Source organism: Hemitrygon akajei, chromosome 11, assembly GCF_048418815.1.
Source record: "Hemitrygon akajei chromosome 11, sHemAka1.3, whole genome shotgun sequence".
NCBI classification, from domain to species: Eukaryota; Metazoa; Chordata; class Chondrichthyes; order Myliobatiformes; family Dasyatidae; genus Hemitrygon; species Hemitrygon akajei.
The window spans coordinates 149,471,531-149,499,210 of record NC_133134.1 but is presented as its reverse complement, the minus strand read 5'-3'; the positions used below and the strand labels follow the sequence as shown (position 1 = coordinate 149,499,210).

The 27,680-nt window shown below is 40.9% G+C and overlaps 1 protein-coding gene across 2 annotated transcripts in view; it reads right to left on the bottom strand.

The window, feature by feature from the left end:
• LOC140736113 (phosphatidate phosphatase LPIN2-like) overlaps positions 1 to 27,680 on the bottom strand; it is an 81,098-nt gene that overhangs the window by 25,980 nt on the left and 27,438 nt on the right. For both annotated transcript variants that reach the window (XM_073061894.1, XM_073061895.1), the window contains exons 2-10: positions 26,565 to 26,765; positions 25,402 to 25,497; positions 23,003 to 23,286; positions 21,407 to 21,511; positions 21,208 to 21,328; positions 17,966 to 18,443; positions 12,487 to 12,586; positions 4,735 to 4,922; positions 3,586 to 3,679 (exon numbers count right to left, since the gene is read on the bottom strand). In XM_073061894.1, the coding sequence (XP_072917995.1) occupies positions 3,586 to 3,679; positions 4,735 to 4,922; positions 12,487 to 12,586; positions 17,966 to 18,443; positions 21,208 to 21,328; positions 21,407 to 21,511; positions 23,003 to 23,286; positions 25,402 to 25,497; positions 26,565 to 26,756 (1,658 nt within the window). In that variant the 5' untranslated portion in view covers positions 26,757 to 26,765. The remainder of the gene's footprint in view (positions 1 to 3,585; positions 3,680 to 4,734; positions 4,923 to 12,486; positions 12,587 to 17,965; positions 18,444 to 21,207; positions 21,329 to 21,406; positions 21,512 to 23,002; positions 23,287 to 25,401; positions 25,498 to 26,564; positions 26,766 to 27,680) is intronic.

Here is a 27,680-nt window from a genome sequence, read left to right as displayed (position 1 = left end):
ATGTTAACCAAATTCTGGAGGCAACGGCGAAATCATTGTCAACATCGCAGCTGAATGGTTCAGAGAAGGGGAGAAGAAAGGCTCCAGAATACCCTACTCAAAGAACCAAAGAGCGTTGAGGATCCGCAACATCAGGCAGGAGATGGAAGCGCTGAAGTCCCAGTACAAGGAGGCAGAAGAGAAGCGCATTGGCTTGGCCCAGCTGGTGTGTATACTACAAAAGAAGATCAGGGTCCTCCGCCGGGCAGAGTGGCATCGGAGACGACGTCGTGAAAGGGCCCGAAAACGTGCTGCCTTTATCGCCAACCCCTTCAAGTTCACCAAGGAGTTGCTGGGGCAGAAGCGCAGTGGGAAACCGGCCTGTTCGGAGGAAGACATAGACCAACATCTGAAGAAGATTTACAGTGATCCTGAACGAGAGCGGGAGTTGGGAGAGTGCAACATCCTAATAGACCCCCCTGAACCGGATGTGCAGTTCAACATGTCAGAGCTGCAGCTAAAGGAAGTCAGAGAGGTCACCCGCAAAGCAAGGGCAAGCTCGGCTCCAGGACTAAGCAGCACCTTGTACAAAGTGTACAAGAACTGCCCCAAACTCCTGTTGTGTCTGTGGAAGATACTGCAAGTCTTCAAGAGAAGGGGGAAGATCCCAGAACAGTGGAGAGTGGCTGAAGGGGTGTGGATCCCGAAGGAGGAAAACACCACCCAAATAGACCAGTTTCACATCATCTCCCTGCTGTGTGTCAAGGCAACGATCTTCCTCAGTGCTGTTTCTAATCGGCTGTGCACCTACCTAGCAAAGAACACCTATATCGATACATCAGTCCAGAAGGGTGGCATTTCAGGGATGCCGGGCTGCCTGGAGCACACCGGTGTGGTGACACAGCTCATCAGGGAGGCCAGAGAGAACAAGGGCAACCTGACAGTGCTGTGGCTCGACCTGGCAAATGCATATGGCTCCATTCCGCACAAGCTGGTGCAGCTCACACTGACCAAATATCACGTCCCCAGCAGAATCAGAGACCTTATCGCTGATTATTACAGCAACTTCAGGATGAGGGTCTCTTCAGAAGCGATTACTTCAAGCTGGCACAAGGTGGAGATTGGCATCATCACAGGGTGCACTATCTCAGTGACACTGTTCTCCCCAGCCATGAGCATGCTCACTGAGTCTGCTGAGCCAGAGTGCAGAGGGCCCAGAATGAATTCCACTCAACGGCAAACACCCATCAGGGCATTCAGGGACCTCACAGTCACCACAGAATCAGTCCCAGGCTGCCAGAGGATTCTGCAGGGGCTCGAAAAGCTGGTGCAGGGGCCCGGATTCATTTCAAACCAGCCAAATCAAGATCAATGGTGCTGAGGAAAGGGAAGGTGGAGAGCAAGTTCCAGTTCAGCATCGCAGGTATAGCTATCCCAACCATCACAGAAAAGCCAGTCAAGAGCTTAGGTAAGGCTTTTGACAGCTCTCTAAGGGACACAACATCCATTCAGGCGACCTGAACCGAGTTAGATGACTGGCTGAAATCCGTGGACAAGTCTGGCCTACCTGGGAAGTTCAAAGCCTGGGTGTATCAGCATGGCATTCTTCCCAGAATACTGTGGCCCTTCCTTGTCTATGCAGTTCCGATCTCGACAGTCGAAATCTTAGAGAGGAGGGTCAGCAAGCACCTCAGAAGATGACTAGGGCTGCCAAAGAACCTGAGCAGCATCGCCCTCTATGGACACCACAACAAACTGCAACTGCCCTTCAAATCCTTGGATGAGGAATTCAAGATAACAAGAGCCGGGGAAGTGATACAGTACAGGGACTCAAGTGATCCGAAGGTGGCTAGAGCAGGGATCCAAGTGAGGACTGGCAGGAAGAGGAGGGCAGAGGAAAGGCTGCGTCACAGGAGGCTGGTGGGAGCAGTCACATGAGGCCGAGCTGAGGTAGGATCCTTTCCAACTCCCCAAATGGACACCATCAGAAGGAAGGAAAGGCAGTGGAGGAGACGAGAACCTGCAAGGCGGTGGGAATGAAGCAACAGGGAGCTTGGACAAGATGGGAGAATGCATTTGAGAGGAAAGTGACCTGGGCTGAGCTTTGAAAAGCCGAGCCTCACCACATCCAATTTCTCATCCAGGCAGTGTACGATGTGCTTCCAAGCCCATCAAACCTGCACACATGGGGCAAAGCAGAGTCATCTGCGTGCCCACTGTGCTCCAAGCAAGGAACCCTGGAGCACATCTTCAGCGGCTGTACAAGGGCACTTGGTGAGGGACGGTACCGATGGAGGCATGATCAGGTCCTAAAGACCATCACTGAAGCCATCAGCACAGGAGTTGAACGGGTGAAGCGATCCCGACCCTCCAAGCAGACCATTGCCTTTGTCAGAGCTGGGGAGCAGCCAATACCCACCAAAAGAACATCTGCAGGCATCCTGACCTCTGCAGGGGACTGGGAGCTGTTGGTGGACCTCGAAAGGCAGCTGAAGTTCCCCAACAATATCGCAGCCACCACCCTGCGACCAGACATCATCCTTGTGTCTGAGTCTACCAAGCAAGCGGTGATGCTGGAGCTGACAGTCCCATGGGAAGATCGCTTGGAAGAGGCCTCTGAAAGGAAGCTCTCCAAGTACGCAGGACTGGTCAGCAACTGCCAGCAGGCTGGATGGAGAGCGAGGTGTCTCCCAGTGGAGATTGGTTGTATGGGATTCGCAGCCTGTTCCTTAGCCAGAGCCTTCAGCAATTTGGGCATCGAGGGAGAGAGGAAGAGGAGAGCCATCCGCAGTACCATCGATGCGGCAGAGAGGGCCTCAAGATGGCTGTGGCTCAAGAGGGGAGCCATGGAGTCAGAAGTAGCTAGCCATCTGGACACAAGCTGGGGTCTGATCAGTCCCGGCTGGGTCACCTGGAGAAGGGTGTATGATGTTGAAAGTCCGGAAACATCTGATGATTCCAGGAACATCACTGAAGATGTGTCCAGAGGCATCAGCAGATGTATGTACAAACACATATATATAACACACACACACTTTATTGACCCCAAAGGAAATTACAGTGTCACAGTAGCAATACAGATATACATTAGAAGAGAAGAAAGAATAAAAAATAAGTTACAACAATCTAACAGGAGGGGTCATCACTTCCCCAACTATAAGTTGACTCATTATAGATACTAATGGCCGAGGATAAGAATTACCTCATATAGCACACTTGTCTTAGTCTGTTACTAAAAGTGCTCCTCTGTTCAGCCAAGGTGACATGCAGAGGGTAAGAAACATTTTCCAGAATTGCCAGGATTTTCCGTAGAGTCCTTTGCTCTACCACAGTCTCCAGTGTGTCCAGTCTGACTCCTATAACAGAGCTAGCCTTTCTAATCAGTTTATTGAGCCTGTTGGCATCACTCATGTTGATGCCATTGCCCAGCACACCACCGCATAGAAGATTCTACTGGAGACAACAGACTGGTAGAAACACCTTTATACAAAATTTATATATTCATGAATTTTAACTTTAAAAAAAACTCTAAAAATTCAACACATCACCCCAGATTTTAAAATACCAGTGCAAAAATATGTATTTATATGAATTTAGTAAACTTACTTTTTATTGATTCTAATAACCAGGTTTGGATCATCGATTATTCCAGGATTTTCCACCAAATCTTGGTATGTGACCATATGTTGGACAAATTTCCCTGTGATGCAGATAATAACCATTTATTTCCAAGAATCTCCACCATACAGGAAAAGTTAACACAAAAAAATCTCAAATTTGTAAACAGAACCAAAAATCAAAATGACTGACTGATGAGAGAGTGCACAATTATATTGCAGTAAAGAAAAAAAAGGTTGTCAATTGTTCTGTGGGTAATAATTCCTCATCTTTTGTTACCCTTTTAACAGTAAGCATATTGACAACACATTCACATTTAGATCAGGCATGCGAGTACAATCTAATTATATTAGCAGCAAACCAGCTACCTCTGGGCTTAAATCTTCAAATTCATTTCCTACAAATAATTCAAACATAATCCATCAAGCAGCATCCATCAGGGACCCTCACCATCCAGGCCATGGTCTCTTCTCGCTGCTACCATCAGGAAGGCAGTACAGAAGTCTCAGGTTGCACACCACGAGGTTCAGGAATGGTTATTACCCCTCAACCATCAGGCACTTGAACCAGAGGGATAACTCACTCGCGCCATCGCTGAACTGTTCCCTAGGAACTGGACACACTTTCAAGGACTCTTCATCTCACGGTCTCAATATTTATTGCTTATTTACTTATTATTAGTATTGTTTTCATTTTTTTGTATTTGCACAGTTTGTCGTCCTTTGCACATCAATTGTTTGCCCATTCTAAGGGGTGGGAGGGGGTGCCGTCTTCCATTGATTCTGTTGCGTTGCTTGTATTTACCATGAATGTCCGCAAGAAAATGTATCTCAAGGTTGTACTGTATATAGTGACATACATGTACTTTAATAATAAATTTACTTTGAACTTCGGTTGTAGATCAAATCATCAGCACAAATAAATTATTCTATACCAGTTAATTTAGGGGTACTGTTTTCAAGATGACTTTTGCATTAACTGCAAAAGAAAATAGAATTACATTGTTGGAAAACATTGAAACACTTGACAAGGTACATCACATTCCAGTACAATAACCAAATACAAGAAATTAAAAAGTCAAAAAAAAAGTACATAATTAACAGCTAAAGTCAACATTTTTACTCCATTTTACTATACCTTGGGATATCTCATTGTTATCACTGAGACCACCACAGAGAGAGAGATTTACATCAGGTAGCTCACTAGCCGAATCGGAGAGATACTCCGTACCACTATCTGCAGCCGCACTTCCGACCGATTGAGGAGATTGGGACTCTGAATGTGTACCGGGTTCATTCAACAGTTTCGAACCTGACTCCTGCTCACTGAAAAGGAAGCAGCCACAGTTAGAACCAGTAGAAAAATAATTAAAACTGAGACATTTGACTGAAATTACAACTTGCATATTAATCAAAAATATCACAAGGCAACTTAATTACATCAGAGAAATGAATGACCCATTCAACTGTACTGCCATTCAGCAGGATCATGGTTGATTCATTACTGTACTTCTTGTCAGTTTTCCTATGCTTTGGAGTTTTCAAAGTCAAGTTTATTAGCATATGCACAAGTACATGCATACACAGATGCAAATTTTTCCATTGCTTATGGATACTTGCAGTTTCCTCCACTCTTGAAGACTGATGCAAAGTATTCATTTAACTTATTTATCATTTTCTTGCCTCCTGTAAGTAATTCCCTCACCTTTAGGGATTCTGGACTTCAGCAACTTACTTCCTTTCCACGTATCCATTAAATCGACTTATTTTGATAGTCCTTGACAGTTTTCTTTTCCCCTGCTGGTTCTTGAAAAATTCTTGCCCACTGCTAGTTTTTAATCTAATATTTTCTCTGACCTCCGTTATTAACCATGAAACATTCACCCATCTCATGAACCCCTTCTTTCCAACCAGGGCTAAATTTCTATTGTGAGTTAATAGCTCTGAAGAGGAAAAGGTAAAAATAACAGGCGTAGGGAACCTTGCTAATCAAAAGGTATTGAGGCCCTGGTTAAGGAAAAAAAGAGGAGGTTCATTGCAGGCATAGGCAGGTAGGAACAAATGAAGGGCCTATGAAGTATAAGAAATGCAAGAGAACACTTAAGAAATCAGGAGGGCTAAAAGAAGGAACAAGATTCCCTTTAGCAGACAAGCCAAAGGAGAATCCTAAGAACTCTACAGATATGTTAAGAGCAAAAGAATTGCAAGGGACAAAATTGGTCCTCTGGAAGATCGGAATGGTAATCCATGCATGGAGCCAAAAGAGATGAGGGAGATCTTAAATGCATTTTTTGCATCTGTATTTACTCAGGAGATGGACACAGAGTCTATAAAAGTAAGGCAAAATGGCATCAATTTATAGAGGAGGTATTTGCTGTCTTGCAGCAAATTAGGGTGGATAAATCCCTAGGGCCTGATAAGATATTCCCTCGGATCCGACATGAGACAAGTGCACAGAAATAGCCGGGGCCCTAGCAGAGATATTTAAATCTTTATTGGCAACAGGTGAATTGCTGGAAGATTGTAGGATAGCCAATGCTGTTCTGCTGTTTAAGAAATGCTCTAAAAATAAACCCAGAAACTATAGGCCAGTAAGTGGGGAAGCTACTGGAAGGTGTTCTAAGGGACTAGATATACGAGTATTCCAATAAGACATGGACTAATTAAAATTGTCAGCAAGGCTTCACGTGTGGTAGGTTGTGTCCAACCCATATTATAGTGTTTTTCGGGAAAGTTGATGAAGGCAAGGCAGTGGATGTTGGACACTACATGGACTTTAAGCAAGGCATTTTACAAGGACCCTCATGGGAGGTTGGTCAAGAGCATTCAAGATGAAGTAGTAAATTGGATTAGACTTTGGCTTTGTGGGAGAAGCCAGAGAGTGGTAGTAGATGGCTGCCTCTCTAACTGGAGGTCTGTGACTACTGGAGTGCTGCAGGGATCAATGCTGGGTCCATTGTTGTCTGTAATCAATATCAACAATCTGGACGATAATATGGTTAACTGGATCAGCAAATTTACAGATGACACCAAGATTGGGGATGTAGTGGACAGCAAGGAAGACCATCACGGCTTACAGCAGGATCTGGTGGAAAAATTTGCTGCAAAAAGGCAGATGGAATTTAATGCAGATAAGTGCAAGGTGTTGCACTTCCGTAGGACCAACCAGGGTAGGCTTTACACAGTCAATGGTGCAGCACAGAGGAGTGAAGTAGAACAAAGGAATCTGGGAATACAAGTCTACAATTACTTGAAAGTGGCAACATAAGCTGATGGGGTCATAAAGAAAGCTCTTGGAACACTGGCCTTCAAAACTCAAGGTACTGAGTAAAGGAGATAGGGTGTTATGTTGAAGTTATGTAAGACATCAGTGAGGCCTAATTTGGAGTACAGTTGGTCCTCCTTATCCACGGATTCCGCTTGCGCGAATTCAACCGTGGATTGCGAAAACCCGGAAGTGCTCTTCCAGCACTTGCTGTTCGAGCATGTACAGACTTTTTTTCTTGTCATTACTCCCTAAACAATGCAGTATAACAACCATTTTACATAGCATTTACATTGTATTAGGTATTATAAGTAATCTAGAGATGATTTAAAGTATACGGGAGGATGTGTGTAGATTATCGTGCATCGGGATCGAAAAAAGTCGGAACAGGTACATCTGATATTATTTAGCGTCAGTTAGTCAAACGTTTGTCTTAGTATATAGTATATATTTTACCTTTCTATGCATACAAAACACTTAAGAACTTATGTTTCAGCCCCGGGCTTGGGAACGGAAGTTCTCAGGACTCGGGACAGATCACTCCGAAGTGTGCTCTCCACCATGCCGGGTGGATGTGAGGATAAAAAACCCAAAACCCAATAATTAAACCACTGTGTTGCTTCGTAATAACTGTAGCTTTCATTGGGGCAGAGCCTTTCTCACTTTACCCTTTAAAATTGTTCCGATTGTTGACCGACGTAGCCTAACGCTTTTCCAATGACCGATGGCGTTTCACCTCTTTCCGATCACTTTATTATTTCCACTTTATTTTCAATCGTGATCATGATTATTTTCGTGAACAGAAACACTACGCATTCAGAGCTCTGGCGCCGGGTCCTAATGTCCACCACACTGAGACAGATTAAATAAGGTCTGGGGTTCCGCTGGGGTCCTAAGGTCCACCAGATTGAGACAGGTTGCATAAGGGACTTGAGCATCCGCGAATTTTGGTATCCACGAAGGATCCCGGAACCAATCCCCCGCGGATAAGGAAGTCTGACTGTATTGTGTGTAGTTTTGGTCACCTACCTACAGGAAAGATGTAAATAAAGTTTAAAATTTACAAGGATGTTGCTGGGTCTGGAGGACCTAAGTTATAAGGAATGAATGAATGTTAGGATTTTATCCCTTGGAGCTTTGCAGACTGAAAGGAGATTTTATAGAGGTATAGAAAATTGTGAGGGGTATAGAGAGGGTAAATGCAAGTAGACTTTTTCCACTGAGTTGGAGGGGGACTACTACTAAAGGTCATGGGTTAAGGGTGAAAAATGAAAAGTTTGGGGGAAGTTTCTTCACTCAGAGGGTCATGAGATTGTGGAACAAACTGCCAGTGCAAGTGGTGCATGCAAGCTAGATTTCAACATTTAAGAGAAGCTTGGATAAGTACATGGTAGGGGTATGGAGGGCTATGGTCCCAATGCAGGAGCATGGGAGTAGTCTGGTTAAATATCTCGGCATGGACTAGAAGGGCTGAAGGCCTTGTTTCTGTGCTGTACTTTTCTATGACTCTAATTGCTTAAATATTTGCTACTGCTCATCTACTGATCTACTCCTGAACTTATTTATCCAGTCTGATCACAACAATTAACTCTATATCTCAGAAAATGCTCTTATGTAAGGTTAGGTGCTGGTTTTACACACAGACTATTCAGCAGCAACGTAGTGCAAAGGCACAAAAGTACTATAAATTACAAAAAAGGCAGAAAAAATGAGTTAGTGAACTGTTCGGAAATCAGATCGAGGAGAAGAAGCAGCTGTTTCTGAATCATTGAGTGTGGGTCTTCAGGCTTCTGTATCTCCTCATTGGGGGTAGTATTAAGAGAGGGCATGTCCTGGATGGTGGGGGTCCTTAGTGATGCATGCTGCCTTCTTGAGGCACTACTTCTTAAAGATATCCTCAGCCATGGGGAGGGTTGTGCCTGTGATGAATCTGGCTGAGTCTTGAAGAGGCTACAGTCTTCTGTATCTTCTTGTGATCCTGTGGATTGGAGCCTCCATATCAAGCTGTGATGCAACCAGTCCAAATGTTTTAAATCTCTGACTGTAAATACAACCTCATCTCCCATGTCATTAGGTCCAAATTGGATTTTGGACATAATTCATCCAGGTGCTTAACAAGGTGGTTGGTAAAGGAGGAAAGGCCCTGTCTGCAGTTCTCCTACAGATTGCCAGGGTTTGTTGCCAACCACCCACTCCTGTATTATAACACAGGAGAATCATGCCACAACAATAAATTGACACAAATCTTTTCCTTTACGATTTTGCCTATTTTTTCCTTATAATTCATGCACCTTAATCCAATTAGTCCTATTTCATAAATGTTCACCATAAAAATTGTTATGGCTTGAAAGAGTTGAAGTTATCAGCACCTCGAGAAGTTGTATCTCATTCTGTGGCATATTAAAACTGATTCTGAATTTTACAAGACAGCATCCTTGGGTTAATCCTGTCTGCGAAAGTAAATGACTTGCAGATTGTCCCATGGGCTAGTTTCAGACAGCACAGAAAAATCTGCAACAATTCCCATCACAAGGAACAAAGTACAGTCGGCCCTCCTTATCCGTGAGGGATTGGTTCCGGGACTCCTCGCAGATACCAAAAAACGTATTCTTGTGCATGAATCACAATAGTGGCAAATACCACACATAATTTGGAAGGCAAATGGCATAATGACATTTACTGAAGGTGTTTGGCGTTCAGAAGTAAAGCATTGTTGTAATTGTTCAGGGTGTGGAGGTCACACCTGAAATACTGCAAACAGTTTTGTTCAAAGTTCCAAGTAAATTTTGTAATAAAGTACACAAATGTCACCATGAGATACTACCCCGAGATTCATTTTCTTGCAGGCATTCACAGTAAATACAAAGTAACAAAGTAGAATCAATGAAAAATTGCATGAAAGATGGACAAACAACCAACGTGTAGAAGACAACAAATTGTACAAATACAGAAAAAAATAAATTAGCAATAAATATCGAGAGCATGAGATGAAGAGTCGTTGAAAGTGAGTCCATAGGTTGTGGGAACAGTTCATTGTTGGGGTGAGTGAAGTTGAATGAAATTATCCCCTCTGGTTCAAGAGCCCGATGGTTGCACGGTAATAACTGTTTCTGAACCTGAAGTATGGGTCCAGAGGCTTCTGTACCTCCTTTCTGATGGCAGCAGTGAGAAGAGAGCATGGCCTGGATGGTGGGGGTCCTTGATGATAGATGCTGCTTATCCTGCAAGAGTGCTCTGTATAGATGATGATGGATGAGGGCTTTACCCATGATGGACAGGGCTATATTCACTATTTTCTGTAGGATTTTACATTCAAGCGCAATGTTGTTTCCATACAAGGCTGTGATGCAACCAGTCAGCATACTCTGCACCGCGCAACAATAGAAGTTTATCAAAAGTTTTAGATGACATGCCAAGTCAGCACAAGCTTCTATAACAGTAGAAGTGCTGCCCTACTTTCTTTGTAATGGCACTTTTATGCTGGACCCAGGACAGATCCTCTGAAATGATAATCCCGAGGAATTTAAAGGCGTTGACCCTCTCCACTTCTGATCCCCTGATGAGGATCGACTTCTCCTGTTTGGTTTTGCTGACATTGAGTGAAGTTGGTGTTCCTCTCCCTCAAGAGAGAGTTAGATAACGCTTTTAAAGATAGCGGAGTCAAGGGATATGGGGAGAAGGCAGGAACGGGGTACTGATTGTGGATGATCAGCCACGATCACAGTGAATGGCTGTGCTGGCTCAAAGGGCTGAATGGCCTACTCCTGCACCTATTGTCTATTGATTGATCACCATCTTTGATTTGGCCAACAAAGTGGTATACCAACAAACTTAAATATGGCATTGGAGCTGTGCTTAGCCCCAATATATATCTGCATATCTCCTAAGATGGGATATATACAGGCTTAGGAAGCTGCTTTCAAGAGACACATTTCTAGAAAGAGATCTGTCCTATCATGAATGGCTAAAATAACTGAATCGCTATCTTTAGAACTTAGAAAGAGGATCTGATTGACACAAATTTTTAAAGAAGCATGAGAAAGTAGGTGTTTCACAGATGGAAGAGGATTGAATATGGGATCATAACTACAAGGGAGTGGTCATTTAAACTGAGATGCATAGGAATTTCTTCTTGTGGAGGGCAGTGAATCTCTGGAATTCTCTACGTGTAGGGTTAAATGTCTTTGAAGAGGAGAGTTACATTTTTGAAAGATTAAGGAATTGAAAATATAGGGAACTGAGACAGAAGAGGAAATGAAGCATGGAGAAGATTATTCATGATAATTTGAATAGCAGGACAGGCTTGAGAGTCAGGATAGTATACTCCTATTTTTTTGTACTCTTATGTCCCGTATTTTTATATTATCACCCTAACTTTCTGCCTTAACCAGAAGAAAAAGGCATGCAACTGCAAAAATCTTGGGTAAATATCAAAATTTCTCTCTTCTCTTCAAAAACTCCTGAAATGTGCAGTTCATAAATTATTGCCATAATAGATTTGAAGGATGACCAATAGGAGACATCAAATAAAATGTGACAAAGTTCTTATTCTTAACACATATCCAGAAAACAGATGGCAACAAAAGGGGAAATCAGGATCAACACTTTTTGACAATTGCAGCACAAGGTCAGTCATACTGGCCAATTAGTAAAAGGCATTAATGTTGTTATACTAATGGGCTGTAACACCTACACAGATGATCCATCACGACAGATAATTTCAGATGATATAATGGAATAAACTGAGCTATGGACAAACCATGAACTCCCCAAGAGACCTATTCTTGCTCCAATTTGTTTTAAAAAATCAAATAAGAATATGACCTATAACTTTAAGGCTTCAAGAGGTAGAACTATTGAAAAAAAAACTGAAAATAACTATAAATAAAACATGGCAATCAAATAAATCTCAAAACTGTAACTGCAGCCTAGTATTTGAACTTGGGATCAACCCCAAGCTGCTGAAGATAAGCATTTTGTGAATTTCCAGACATCACTGTTGGCTCCTGTTGGAATATCTAAGTCTTGCCTTTTCCTAAGGGCAGCTGTGATATTTTTGACTTGTATACATATCTATAAAGTAAGGAGGCAAGTTACACACGTCTATATATGTGGATAAAATGGTTAGTGTGGTAGTGTAGTGGGTAGTGCTCGTCGCTCTCACTTTCAGCTTCCACCACTGGCTAGCAGTCTCATGAAAAGGAGAGCTGAATGTGTAAGTATCTCCCAGCCGGTACATAGCCTCTCCAACAGCAAGCCTTACGTAGTGCCTACTTGCTGGCGACACACAGAAACTGAACTCCTTTTGGACTCAGGCTGAACTACAGAGGACGGGGAGGAAATCTGGCCCCTGCATAAGTAGCATGCAGGCCCACCAGTGTGTGGACACAGTGTGAACCAGTTCCCCAGCTATGGGTAAATGGCCCCGCCGCCTTGTGGGCAGCCTCAGGAGAGACGAAGGCTACAGGAGTAAACCCAAACAGCAAATCCAGAGTGGAGCCCCTGAACTTGACGTCATTGAACATACTCCCATCAGCTCCTGTAGCCAAGCTGGTGTCGAACATAATGCTTCATAATCTTCTTCCTGACTCGTACATTTTGATCTATATATTTTGATCACAATACCTCTTAGGGAAATACAGAGCTGCAATATTAGGATCCAGCTTTTGGAGGTCATCCAAGTAGATATCACAAGGACCCAGATGTTGGCTTCTTTTAGATCCACCTATCCAAGAACACAGAAATATATTAGTATCTACTCTCTGCCATTTAACATAATATAGAAACATTCTAAAATTAGAATCTAAATATGTTGTTAAATTCTGGTTGTAATAACAGTCATGTATTTGCTTGGAAAGTAGCCAGAAGTTAGTTTAGAATGAGATGTACATATAAAACTAGACAATATCCAGCATTAAAATTTGAAATACAATTGATTTTTTATTCTCTTGTATACAGTATGCTTTCTAGATCATGTTAAAATTACTTTTAAATCACATTAAACAACGCCCCTTTTTAATGTCGTCTTGGAAAGAATCTACAATACAAACTACTATTTTAATTGAGAGGTGTCTATATGCTGCTCATATACCCCTATAAAGTACTCGAATGGTTTGAATGTGAACTCACTGAATTTAGTCTTTGCCCTTCATTAAGATCTCAGGAGCACCAGATCACAATGTTTTTAACTAGTAGAGTTTCTGCTAAAGGCATAACTGCAATCACATTGCCCAAGACTTCAATCTGTGTCCACTATCAATTTCCAGAAATAGGAACTACAACTGTAGATAAAATCCAGAAAATATGGAGAAATTATTTTCACAAAATATTGGAAATCAAGTTTATATTTAAATATTTAATTCAGCAGGGGGGAAAAAGTGGACAAAATCAATCATGATCTTTTAACCATTCTGTTGTAGATCAATGGCAGGAAAGCAGAGAGCTGTAAGATATTGATCAAAACAATAATACAGCACATTTAATATCCATTCTTTTGTGAGCTGGGTGTGTGGCAGGGTGAAAAGTTTACAAGGAAGATCAATTAGTTGCAAATATATACTACAAAATGGCATACTGAACTAAGATGCTTTAAAGCAGGAAAAAAAATACAAAAATTAACTCAATTGCAGCACACTGCATATGGAAAGATGTTACAGAGCAGGGGTTCCCAACACTTTTTTTTATCCCATGGACCATTAACCAACGGGTCCGTGCACCCCAGGTTGGGAACCCTTGTTATAGAGCGTTCAGACTAGAAATCAGTGGGTTTTGAGTAGGGGTAATGGGAAGAGAAATTCAAAGGGGATAAAGGGGTGTGCAGCATACATCTCCAGAAAATTTCTGAAGGCACAAAGAGAAGTAACAAAGTGGAGATGCGTGGGAATAGGAATCCCACATTCTGACTGATGGGCTGAAAGAGTAACCACTGCAGATTGAGTGCAGCAAGTAAGCATTTTAATGCCAGCACAAAGCTGCTATTGAGTAACAAAACAAACTAAATGAAAGGGTTTTTTTTTTAATTAGTGGCACTGCACAGCACCATCAAACAAAGTGAATTGATGCAAAGTGGATCACATCAACAGGGTGAGAATAAGGAGGTGAGGTTAGAAGGTGTGACTTCAACTACACAAATTAGACTCTATTGTTATGTTTGTTTATTTATTTCAGAGATATAGGCATCACTGGAAAGGCCAAGACAATCCTGCTCAATATTGTTAACTGTAGCTCATCTGCTGGTTTCCTGTTTCAAGGGTTGGCTGTAGTCAGATGACCATGGATGAGAGAGAGACGGGGCAAGAGCAGACTATCTGCAGTGAATCTGATCAATGTTTACAACAATTTGGGTAGTCTCATGTTCAGCATTACTGAAAGCCAATATCCCATGTGACTTGTTAGGCTTCAAATCCACATATCTACTTCAATAATCCAGCCTTCTAAGTACTAATCCAGTGAACTAACCAACATACAGTACGTCCTAGTAACACACGCAAAATGCTGGTGGAACTCAGCAGACCAGGCAGCGTCTTACAGAAAACAGTAAACAGTCGACAGGATGAAGGGTCCTGGCCTGAAAAGTCAATTGTTTACTCTATTCTAGAGAGAGAGAAGGAGCGCGAGAGACCGAGAGAGACAGAGACTGTGTGAGAGTGTGAGAGAGTGAGTGTGAGAGTGTGAGTGAGTGAGTGTGAGAGTGCGAGTGTGTGAGAGTGTGAGTGAGTGAGAGAGTGAGGAGAATTTCCAGCATATGCAGATTTTCTCTTGTTTGTGATTCACCATACTACTTATGCCACTAGATGGTGTAAGATAATGGCTAAACACTACACAATACCTGACCATCATTTTTATTCTGCTTTGCACAGCTGCAAAAATTACTGCTTACGTACATCTATTGTTGTGGACTCTTATTGCAAGTTTATAATGTTTACACATTATATATAGATACAGCATTCCTCTATGACTTGCCCAGAGTCTGTTAACATCAGTGATATCACCCCATCTAAGATACTGGTTTTCAAACAACAAAAGGTTAGGGTGGACAAGCAACGAAACATCACAACCATGCTCCAGAATAGTGAGCCAACCATGAGCAGCACCAGAGGAACCAATATTGCCAGCCACAATGTTACCATTATTTAATCATTATTTAGTCATATACAATTTGGGTTTATTTAACACATTTTGGAGATCAGGATGGCAATCCATTTATGGAATTAAATTTGAACCATCTACAGTGTTCCAAGTCTAGATTTTATAGTCATAGAAAACTACAGCCCAGAAACAGGCCATTTGGCCCATCTAGTCTACACCAAACCATTTAAGCTGCCTAGACCCATCGATCTTCTTATGGACCATAGCCCTCCCGTCAATGTACCTATCCAAACTTCTCTGAAACATTGAAATCAAAATCACATTCACCACCATTTATGCTGGCAGCTCATTTCACACTCTCAACACCCTCTGAGTGAGGAAGGTTCCCTTCATGTTCCTTTTAAACATTTCACCTTTCACCCTTAATGCATGACCTCTGGTGGAAAAAGCCTGCTTACATTTACTCTACCTATACCCCTCATAACGCTGTATACCACAAACAAATCTCCCCTCAATCTTCCACATCCTAGGGAATAAAGTTCCAGCCTATTCAATCTTTCCTTATAACTCAGGTCCCCCAGTCACAGCAACATCCTTGTAAATTTTCTCTGTACTCCTTCAATCTTATTTACATCTTGCCAGTAGGTAGTTGACCAAAATTTCACACAATACTCCAAATCTGGCCTCACCAACATCTTACACAACGTCAACATAACATCCTAAATCCTGTGCTCAGTACATTGACCTCTGAAGGCCAATGTGCCAAAAGCTTTCTTTACGACCCTACCTACCTGAAGCATTTGAATAATATTCAAAAATGATATTTAATATGGTTGCAGATCATTCTTATTCTTACAGCTATCTTCCCTGCACGACCTAAAAAGTGATAAAAATGTGATACAGGAGAAGATCTTAAGACTACTGCTCAAGCCTTCTATGCAGCAATCCAGGCAAATGGAATGATCTTAAGTTATTTGCTCATAAATTTTCAGACTGGGGCAAATTCCTACTAGATGGCTTCTTTATTTCCATGTTTGACAAATATGCACAAGGCTCCAAACTTTGATATTTGGAAGATGTGTACTACGGACTTATGCCATGATTAACTACTGTGGCTCATAGCACTATCAAAGTGAAAGTGTTTGTTTCCATGAAACCATTGTTTTAGTTTAACTCTACATACCTATTTCTGCATGGGAAAGATTTGCCAGCAATTACTGATGAAATCCCCAAGGACTGACCTATGATAATTAACACATTTTATAATACATTGCCATAGGGCGGCACGGTAGTGTAGTGGTTAGCGTAACGCTATTACAGTGCCAGTGGTAAGTTCAGGATTCGATTCCCACCGCAGTCTAAAGAACTTACACATTCTCCTGGTCACCATGTCAGTTTCCTCCAAGGTGCTCCGGTTTCCTCCCACATCCCAAAGGCGTACAGTTAGGGTGAGTGACTTGTGGGCATGCTATGTTGGCGCTGAAAGCAAAGCGATTCTTGCAGGCTACCAAGCACAGTCCTTACAGATTTGATTTCATGCAAATGACACATTTCATTGTATGCTTTGACGTATATGTGACAAATAAAGCTAACCGCTCTTTAATCTTTACAATTTTCCCATCGATCACTTGCCCCCATTTCTGCTGCCCTTTTCTTAAATGCACTAACTTTTGCGGGATGTGCTAACACGAGTGCCAGATAGGTTAATTTGTGCAAGTGTGAAGAGAGCTACTAGCTAGCTGAATGCATATATTATACTTATCAATCTCCATATTCTATCTCCAGCTACATTCTATCCAGCAAAGAATACAACTAACAACTGTCTTACTAAATCCAAAGGAGGTGAAACAAACTCATTTCAGATCAAAGATTAAACGTGGTATCTTTGTTCACAAGAGCATCAGAAAACATCTTGCCACTTCAATATGCCTTCTACAGTTCTTTTATGCTTGTTTTCCTGCTTGGAACATTCCAATTCATTTGAATAAAACAGTGATCAGTTATATACAAATCATTACACAGAACGAAGCTGCCAACCACTAGTTACAATGTGGCTGGAGAGTTCTCAGGTACAGACTTACAAGTACAGGAGAAATGTTTCTAAAGACAAAGTTTGAAAAAAACAGACCATGATGAGAAAAGTGATTATGATTTTTTGCCAACAGTGTGTGCATGCTTAAAGACACTCGGTAAAATGAAGTCTGAGCCTCCTATGAACTGAGACATGCAATGTCTATAATGTGTTACAAAATAATTACCTGCAAATCATGATATCAATTAGGGATATCGTTTAGAATACAGAGTCTGTGCTCTTAATGTGATCTTTGCAGGACACTCACTCCAAGAGAGTAGTAACAGTACTGAATTTCCTCCATTTGTAGACAACTTGTCTTATAGTGGAGTTAATGAACACTCAGGTCCTTATAAATGCTTTTGTAGCCTTTTCCAGCATCATGCATCTCTACACTTCTTCTTCTAAGGTCCTCTGAAAGTTGTTTTGATCGAGGCATGGTGTACTCAGCATTGATGAGAAGTGGTACAATTGTTTGTGTGTTATTAGTTTAGGCAGATTGTGTTTGTCTACTATTGCAACTTAGATGAAGATCAGACCATATTTCATGAGTAATTAATGCAGAAAACCAGGTAATTGCAAAGGGTTCACAAACTTTTTCTTACAAATGTAACTCTGGAGCAAGGGATCCTCACCTAGAATCCACAGACCCCTCAGTAAATGGTAGGGGTCCATGAAATAAGAGTTTGGAAACCCCTGCTCTAGAGTAACACACAAAATGCTGGAGGAACTCACATAAGGCAGCATCTATGGAAAGAAATAAAGTTGATGCTTCGGGCAAGACCCTTCATTACGATTGACCTGCTGAGTTCTTCCAGCATTTTGTTTATTACTCTAGATTTCCAGCATCTGCAGAATCTCCTGTGTTTGCATTATAACTCTAAACTTATTACACAGATGGAATTATATATGATGAATCACACTATTTTAGGTTTTTTCAGTTACCTCTCTTTTTATCCATTTCATCTGTTTTTGCAGCACCATCAGAGCACACCATCTGCTGCAAAAGACTGTTACTGCTTTCCAAAGATGGGCTTTCAGCTTCTGGCTGCAAAGTTGATTGAAAGACATCACCCTTCTCTTCAGATGCACAGAGTTCAGCTTCTGAAAGTGATTGTTGGTCCATAGAGTTCATTACAGAAGTCTCTGTCACAGCTTCTGTTTGGTCCAATGGCCATAAGTCATCTCCTAAAAAAGTTTCCCCCGCAGTGGATAGAACTGTTCGTTCCACTGATGTTTCGAGCAAAGGACTTCTTTGGGTCCGAGGCTGTGGCTTGAAAACGGTTATGGTGTTGTTGATATCAGACGAATCAGAAGTAGTTGCTTCTGCTGCACTGGTGTCCATGATGACTCTGAAATGTGTATGCTCAGAAGGTGTAATGGTGGCCACTCTTGGTTGTTCAGACTTTTCCATTTTACTCATCTGTAAAATAAAGGAGAAATAATGGCTATTAATATACTTACAAACATATTTTACTAAAATGTATGTTAAATTTTAATATTCAGTCAAAAATAAGATTTTTTTTAATATAATAAATTGAAGCAACACAAAGCATCAGTAAAGATAAAGCACTGAAAATATTTTCTTAATCTTTTTGTGGAAATATGTTATAGGTGATCGACGGTACTGTTTAAAAGTCTTAAGCACATTTTAAAAATTTCTGTAAAGATGCTTTCAAAACTAATGAAACGAAAAGTTTCTAAATCATTCTCTCAGCTACACTGTCTCGCAGCTTTGTAAGAAAATCAACTGGTAGGCTGTTCCAAGCATCTTGGAAAACTTGCCACAGTTCTACAGATTTTAGCTGTCTCATTTGCTTCTGTCTCTCCAGGTAATCCCAGACAGCCTCAATTATACTGAGATCAGAGCTTTGTGGAGGCCATAACACCAGTTGCAGAACTTCTTGTTCCTTTCACTGAAGATAGTTCTTTGTGACCTTTGCTATGTGCTTAGCATGATTGCCCTGCTGCAGAATGAAGTTTGGACCAATCTGAAGCCTCCACTGATGGCATTGCGTGATGGATCAGAATCTGCTTGTACTCTTCAGCATTGAGGATTCCTTTAATTCTAACCAGATCACCAACTCATTTGCAGAAATGCAGCCCCAAACCCACAGGGAACCTCCACCTTGCTTCACTGTTGACTGCGGACACTCAACCATGTAGCACCTCCAGCTCTTCTACAGACAAAATGCCACCTGCTTGAGCCAAAAATTTCAAATTTCAGAGTACTTGCAGCCATTGTTTAGCACACGTCCTTTATTTTTATGTGCAGGAGAGTCTTTTGGCTTTACTTCCTCTTCAGGGGAATGGCTTTTAGGCAGCAACTCTTCTACGAAGACCATTTCTGACAGGAGACTGTAGAAGGGCGTACACGGCCTCCAGTGGCTTCTGTGAGTTCAGAGCTGATAGCAGTGCTGGACTTCTTCCGACTTCGAAGGGACATCAGTTTGATGTACCTCTCATCTGCTGCACTCAGTTTCTGTGGCCAACCAGTGTTGTCCTCAACTTTGCCTATTTCTTTGTGCTTCTTCAGAAGAGCATGGGCAGCACATCTGGAAATTCCTGACTGCCGCAAAATTCCAGCTTGAGAGTGACCTTGCTGATGCAGGATTACCACCCTGTGTCCTTGTTGCTATGCTCCCCTTGCCATGGTGTAAGAATCGATGATTGACGGTTAAGCTGTCACATCTGCTACAACCTCACCTCTTAGTTTGGTTATCCTTCAGTTAGTTTGATTCTTCTACACCCATCTCTGGTTCACTTAATCAGTTTAGCTCATTCAACTCATATCACTGATCATTAGCATCCTGTTTGTTATCTTTGTATAATCACGCACTGAGTTAACTACCTACAAAGTAATCAAGTTTTTATTTGAAGAGTGGTCTATTAGCTAATGGTACTTTCTTTAACAAAATACAAACATTTCTCTGTAACATTTAATTTTTTTTGGAAAATGAATGTTTTGAAATCTAAAATTTATTCTTTTCTACTGGCACACTAATGCAGAAGATTAAAAAAAATCTAAAACAAAATTTATATGAAAAATCTAGGGTGCCAAAGACTTTTGCACAATACTGACATTAAAATATTTGAAAACTTTTTGAGAGTTTAATTCATCAATAAATAAAAATGCTTAACATAAATAGTATGGTTAAAAAACTTGAAGTACCGGCAGAAATATATTAAGCATCACAACTTGTTCTCAGCAACAAGATGCCCATGTTCACTGTGGAACTAAAGGGACGTAAATGTTTTGGGTCAAGACTCTGTACCAAGACAAAGTCTCAATCTAACTATCCCTTCACCTCCAGAGATGATGCTCATCCAGAAGCTTGTCTTTGTTCCAAATTCCAATTACTGCATTCTCTCTTGCATGCCCATGTTCACTGCTGACTGACAGGAGAATGTGAATTAATTAGTCAGAGGTGTAGCTTAATGGAGAAGGCATTTGATTCTGGCGATGAGGATCTGAATGATCAGAAGACTGCAGATTTGAGTCCTGCTGTAGTTGAATGTCATTGAAAGGACAAAATATGCTTAATGGCTGCATAATGGTTGACACGACACTATTACAGCCTGGGGCATCGGTTCAATTCCAGCGCCGTCTGTAAGCACATTTGCATGGGTTTCCTCTGGGTGCTCTGGTTTGCTCCCACAGTCCAAAGGTATATCAGTCTGTAGGTTAATTGGTCATTGCATGGTGTCCTGTGATTAGGCTGGGGTTGCAAGGCGACATGGCTCAAAGGGCTGGAAGGACCTGCACCAGGCTGAATCGATAACTAAATATAAAATAAAGCAGGTTCCTAGAATCTAGTTGGGAAAACTCAAAAATGGAACTTGCCAGTGAATTCTGAACTTCTATACCTGTGCAGTAGCTCCAGCAACAAAAGTATCAGCTGGATTGCTGCTACTTTCCAAACAGGTTCCAGCTGATTAAAACACTTAGAATCAACTGACAGATCATTCTTTATGTCAGTCTTTTCTCTGTATCATACAGTACGTGTGAGACTTAGAATCCAAGATCACTACTCTAAATACTTAAAAAATGCTGAAATTCATCACACTGGATAGAATTTCAAACCCCAGACTTGTTACCTGCTTAGGTTAGAGAGATAAAGAAATACTTTATAAACTACTTTGAACTGAAAGCATTTAAATAACAAAATTATCAATAGGTACTGCACCTGTGGAAAACCTCCCCATGCCCACTGCATCCGAGACTCTGTTCCTACAAAAGATCCTTCGTGTGGCTTTACAACCAATTCAGAGTCACTTTTTGGTGAAGAAATTCGATCATAGGAACAACTGAAATACAAAATAAATTATTAGGTGAGCTTCACATCACAAAAATAAACCTAAATTTTTGTTAATCAGTAATTATACCTCTCAAGAGAAGACAATTCGCCATCAGAATATGGATAGATTTCCCGGGAATGGAATGTGTTTGAATCTTCATCAGGTAATTCAGAAAAGAATTGGCACACTTCACTGCAGCAGAAAAAAAGAAATTAAAAAAATTATGGGCAATTAAATTTTATGCACACACCATTCAGTTAACATCTCTTCAAAACTAACGGTTAACATTTGTTTTGTGCTTTGTCAGGATTTTCCCACTTAGGATACAACTGTTTACCAACACAACAAAACAAACACTGGGTAGTGAACAACATTAATGCTGTTCTCTGAAAGCAGCAAATTTGGACGTTTCATTACCCACAAGGACCTAGTGAGTCCACTTGTGAGTCAGCTGGTGTGGTATACTGTGTCCAGTGCTCCCGGTGTGGTCTTTTATATATTGGTGAGACCCAACGCGGACTGGGAGTCCGTTTCGCTGAACACCTACGCTCGGTCTGCCACAGAAAGCAGGATCTCCCAGTGGCCACACATTTTAATTCCACGTCCCATTCACATTCTGATATGTCTATCCATGGCCTCCTCTACTGTCAAGATGAAGCCACACTCAGGTTGGAGGAACAACACCTTAAATACTGGCTGGGTAGTCTCCAACCTGATGGCATGAACATTGACTTCTCTAACTTCCGTTAATGCCCCTCCTCCCCTTCTCACCCCATCCCTGACATATTTAGTTGTTTTTTTTCTCTCTCTCTGCCCATCACTCAGCCTGTTCTCCATCTCCCACTGGTGCTCCCCCCTCCCCCTTTCTTTCTCCCGAGGCCTCCCGTCCCATGATCCTTTCCCTTCTCCAGCTCTGTATCATTTTCGCCAATCATCTTTCCAACTCGTAGCTTCATCCCAACCCCTCCAGTCTTCTATCATTTTGCATTTCCCCCTCCCCCCACTACTTTCAAATCTCTTAGTATCTTTCCTTTCAGTTAGTCCTGACAAAGGGTCTCGGCCCAAAATGTCGACAGTGTTTCTCCTTATAGATGCTGCCTGGCCTGCTGTGTTCCACCAGCATTTTGTGTGTGTTGGTTAAACCAATACAAACTTTAAAACAGTTATTATAATATATAGTAGCACTTACTTTTTTTAACTAAGGAATGGAAGATTGTTGCCTTTTTAATATCATGGGGAGGGAGCATAAATATGTTAGTGCAGGAAAGAAAAATGTAGGTAATTTTTACCTGCTTTTTTTTAAACTTTAAAATAAGGTAAAAAAAAAAGCCATAATCTTAGTTAATGGCAAAACAGGAATGCGGGAGTGAATGTATACTCCTGCAAGTATTCCTTTCATATCCCAAACTCTTGTATAAAGCCTTGCTTACAGCCATTAGACAAATCATTATATAATGAAAACAAGAAGAAAATGTTAACAGATATTAGAGCTGCAAGTTATTAAAGGAGATTGCTTCTTCCACAAGACTGGTGAAGATTAAAAAATAATAAACCAGAAATTTCAGTCTCATTAAGTGTTATTAGGTAAACAGGAGCAGATTGGTCAAGACGACAAATAATGAATAATCAGTCACAAACTACAAAGTCAATTTCAATGCTTCCAAAGGTTAATAAATAACCTACCTTGCAGCTGCACATCGTAGCTGTTCTTCTGAACTAACATCCATCTCGGGTACATCTTGCTCATCTGAAGAGGACTCCTGATCATCTTTCTTTGAATTCTCTGGTTTATGCTTCCTTCTGCGACGCCTTTTCTTTTTGGCTGAAGTGTTATTTACTGTGTTATCTATTTCTGGTCCAGTAAATGAACTTGGCAAGTTCTGATTCTCAGATAAATCTGATTCTTTTGTAAAGTAAGCTCCTTCAACAGTAATCGGAGACGTTGTTAAGTGTGTGGGAACAATACCCTGAGAGAAAGAGTGTCAAGAATAAAACTGGTAACTTCATGCTTAAACTTTAAGTGCAACAAACTGGCTGCTTTTCACTTATAATGGCAACAGAAAACATCTTTGCTTCATGACCTTTGGACATCTCCATTGCTTTTATAATTTTTTGAAAGTGAACTCCCTGTTCAGATAGAGAAAATCAATTTGCACAACACGGAATGGCCAATTGAGGAAAAGGCCCTTCTGCCCATGAAGTTGTGCTGAAATAATTAAGCTGATGACACCTAATTAAAGTAATCCTTTCTGCCTGTACATGGTATTGATATGCATGGAATGAGTGGGGTCATTGATTATGCTGTTGCTTCACTGAAGTAACAAATATAGACAGAATCTACAGAGGGGAGGTTGGTTTCTATGATGTGCTAAGCTACGTCTATAACTCACTGCAGTTTCTTGTTGTTACATACAGAGCAGTCGCCATAACTGGTCATTATGCGTCAGGGTTGAAAGCTTTTCTATGGTTGGCTTTGATAAAAATTGGTAAAGGCCCTTATCCCTCTATTCGCTGTATATTCCTGCATTTGTCTAAGAACGTCTTAAAATTCTCTATTGTATCTGACACCACCACCATCCCTGACAATGTATTCCAAGCATTCATCACTCTCCAAATTTCTCCTCTGAAGATTCCCCATCTCATGTTAAATGTACGCACTCTAGTATTTGCTATTTCGATCCTGATACTCACTGTCTTTTCTACCTATGCCACTCACAATCTTACACACTTCTATTAGGTCTCCCCTCAGCCTCCACAACAAGGTTGTGGCAACACACACAAAATGCTGGAGGGACTCAGCAGGCCAGGCAGCATCTATGGAAAAAGAGTACAGTCGACATTTCAGGCCGAGACCCTTCGGCGGGTCCTACCAAAGGGTCTTGGCTCAAAGTATCGACTGTACTCTTTTCCATAGATGCTGCCTGGCCTGCTGAGTTCCTCCAGCGATGTGTGTGTGTTGCTTGGATTTCCAGCGCTTGCAGATTTTTTCTTGTTAGTGACAAGTTTGTGGTCCTCTTGGAGAGGAAAAATGAAGTTTAAAGTGGGTAAAAATGGAGGGTGGGAATGGGTTTTAAGAAGAGGAGGCTCGGCAAAGGGGAAAAATGAGATAAAGTGGAGGAGTAAAAGACAGCACAAATAAAGGGAATGATATGACAGGACAGTGAGCAAAGAGATCAATGTTGTTACTGGGAGGATACCAGGGTTCAATGACTATCGTCACTCCAACATCCTGGAGGAAGCTAACATTAACTCTATAGCTACAATCATGACTCAATACTAAATGCCACATTATCCATATGCCTGACCCCCATCTCCCTAAACAACTCCTGTTTAGCCAACTCAAGGATGCAAAGCACACTCCTGGAGGGCAGTAAAAGAGGTTCAAGGACAAAATCAAGACCCACCTGAGGAAGTGCCCACATCAACGTGAATGGATGGGAGAAATTAGCACAGGACACAAAAAGCAGGAGATGGACTGTCTATGAGGTGACTGCACACCTCGTAGAATACTTCCACCGTGCCATTGAGACTAAACAGCTTCAACATTAGGGGAGACTGGGAAAGGCCCAGCCAGCTACATCCACCACCATTTCAAAGACACACACCTGCTAACACTGCAGTAGACTTGTGGATCACGGATCGGCCTCTTCAGTCATCTCATGACCCACAAGTGACCAAACCAACCGCTAGGAGAAGAATCATACTTCACTACCAGTGATCGCTAATGATGATAATAGTCTGTGACTTGAATTCTATCTTTTTGAGCAACAAAGTTTGAGATGTACTCTGATCAAGTACAAATGGTTAGAAGAACTTAATAGCATGCTTATAGTAAATCTGCACACTGTGCTGAGTTGAGGCTTAAAGAAATTGAAGGACATCCTAAAATTAGAACTTGGCTTTAAGTAGTAAAAATCAGGAGGGCATTTCCCTAAAATGACAATGATGAAAAAATACTTGGAATTTTCAAAAGATAGCTTGTTGTAAGAGAAATATCAACAGATTATGGAACTAAAATAGGTAAAGGAAGTTGAAGTACAGATCAGCTCAAATCCAACTTAAGACAGTAGACCACAACATACCTCATTTTTCTCTGTTTCTTCCACAAAAAAAGCCTCACCATTGTGACCGAGTTTCATCTGCAGCTCGACTGGTTCTCCATTGATTTCAATGTCAACCTACAATAAACACAAACAGAATGCATTACAGTACTTCAGTATTTTATTCTTTGTGTGAAAAGTCCATCTTGGGACACTATGGCAGTGTAGAAGTTAGCACGATGCTATTACTGCTTGCAACAGAGTTCAACTCCCTGTAAGCATCGGCTGTGAGGAATTTATACGTTCTCCCTGTGACATCATGGGTTTTCCCCACGGTGTTCCAGTTTCTTCCCATAGCCCAAAGACATACTGGTTAGTAAGTTAATTGGTCATTGTAAACTGTCCTGTGATTAGGCTGGTGTTAAATGGGTGGGTTGCTGGGCTGTGTGGCTCGTTGGCCCAGAAGGACCTGTTCAGCACTATATCTCTAACTAAATAAATAGAAGCCAAATCTACATTCAAAGCTAAGAACGCTGCTGGTGCTGGAAGGTATTAGCACCTGTGAAAAGAGAAACTTAATCCTTCAGGTCAAAGACTCATCTTCAGAATGAGAAAAGAGAGAACATAAGCTGGCCTTAGAGGATGTGGAAGGGAAGGAAAAGGCAAACTGAATATCTCTGGAACCAGTTATTCCCACTAAAGCTTATCCCCATGACAAACCTGACCTCACTCCATCATCGATATTCCCTTTATCCTTTGCAAGCAGAGATGAAAACTTTCAACCCATTTAAAAAGCACCTGGCTAAACACTTCACATGCTATAGACCACAAAACTACGAAACCAAAAGAAAAAGCTAATTTTGTTTTGCCCAGACATATACAACAAGCTGAATGGAACCACATCAAAAAGATCATTACCTTCCAGCAAATACCAAGTGCATGTTATTATACTAGAACCTTCCACTCTGCACTACTATTCACAGAAAGTATTTTCTTCATGCAGAACATTTATCAGATTAAAATGTTAAAAAATAGAAAGTACTTAGAAAATGAATATCATTAACATTACTGGACTTAAAGTGATATTAATTAATGATGTTTATTTACTTCAAAAGTAACACACTGAGAACACTGGTGAAGAAGCAGAATCTGCAAAACACATTATGGATCAGTGCAATGAAAGGAGCCAGTACAAGAGAACTTACCACCTTCTCTTTTGATCGCAAAACACCAAGCTTGCCAAAACGAACATGAAAGGGTGAACAATGTAATGAGCCATCCGGCTGCCTGACCACTATGACATCAATACATCCTGTCAAGGTAGCTGGATTCAGTCCTTTGTAAAGCTCCTTCACTGTAACGAACACCTGCTCAGCCAACTGCCCCACATAATTCATGGCTTGGAACTACAGTAAAATCACACAAAAAAAAGTTAGAAACTTTGACACAAGTGCCGTATATTCTACTTTTTTTAAAAATAAAATTTAAATATTATTATGTTTTTCCTCAAATTTCCACATCCAAATTACAGCCTCGTATGAATTGGTCAAAAAATTCTCCTTGCAAATATAAATTACTATAAATGACTATTTTTTGACATTTTAATATGCTGTACTACTTTGCTCATTTAACAAATCTACTAAAATTTATGTTATACATGATGGCAGTATTTCATTTAAATGATTTCCACTTGACATTAGGACAATTATTTTCCTGCTTCAACCAATCCTAACCGTAGATTAGTCAGATTTGACATCATATAAACATAAAAATTCCAGCACAAGAGGTCACTGCAGCCCATCGTGCTTTGTGGGTAATAGTTACACTAGCACTTGACAACTTCAATCCTATTTCCAGTTTAACTTTTCATATGTTTATCTAACTCCACCTAATTCCTGGCTTATCTGTCTAATTCTGGTAATATACTCCATATTTTAATGTATCTAAAAATATAAATTTAGATTTTAATATCAGAATCAGATTTTTACCACTGACTTGTATGATGCGAGTATGACAGCAGAGACAGACTGATAAATTACAAAAAATAACGCAAAAGGAATAATGACGTTTATTATTTCCTTACTCCTGTTATTGATTTGCCAGTAAAACAGCTCATTACTGTGTCATAGGAACTTAAATAGCTCCTTTAAAAGGTTTACAGAACATTGACTATAGGAAATATTTTTCATATTTGACATACACCCCTATTAAACACACTAAATCAAATGAATATCTATGTCAAAACTTGTTTGTTTTACTTTTCAATTTACAGTTAAGAATAGTGTTACCCACAATTTCTATTAAATAGAACAATGCAGAAA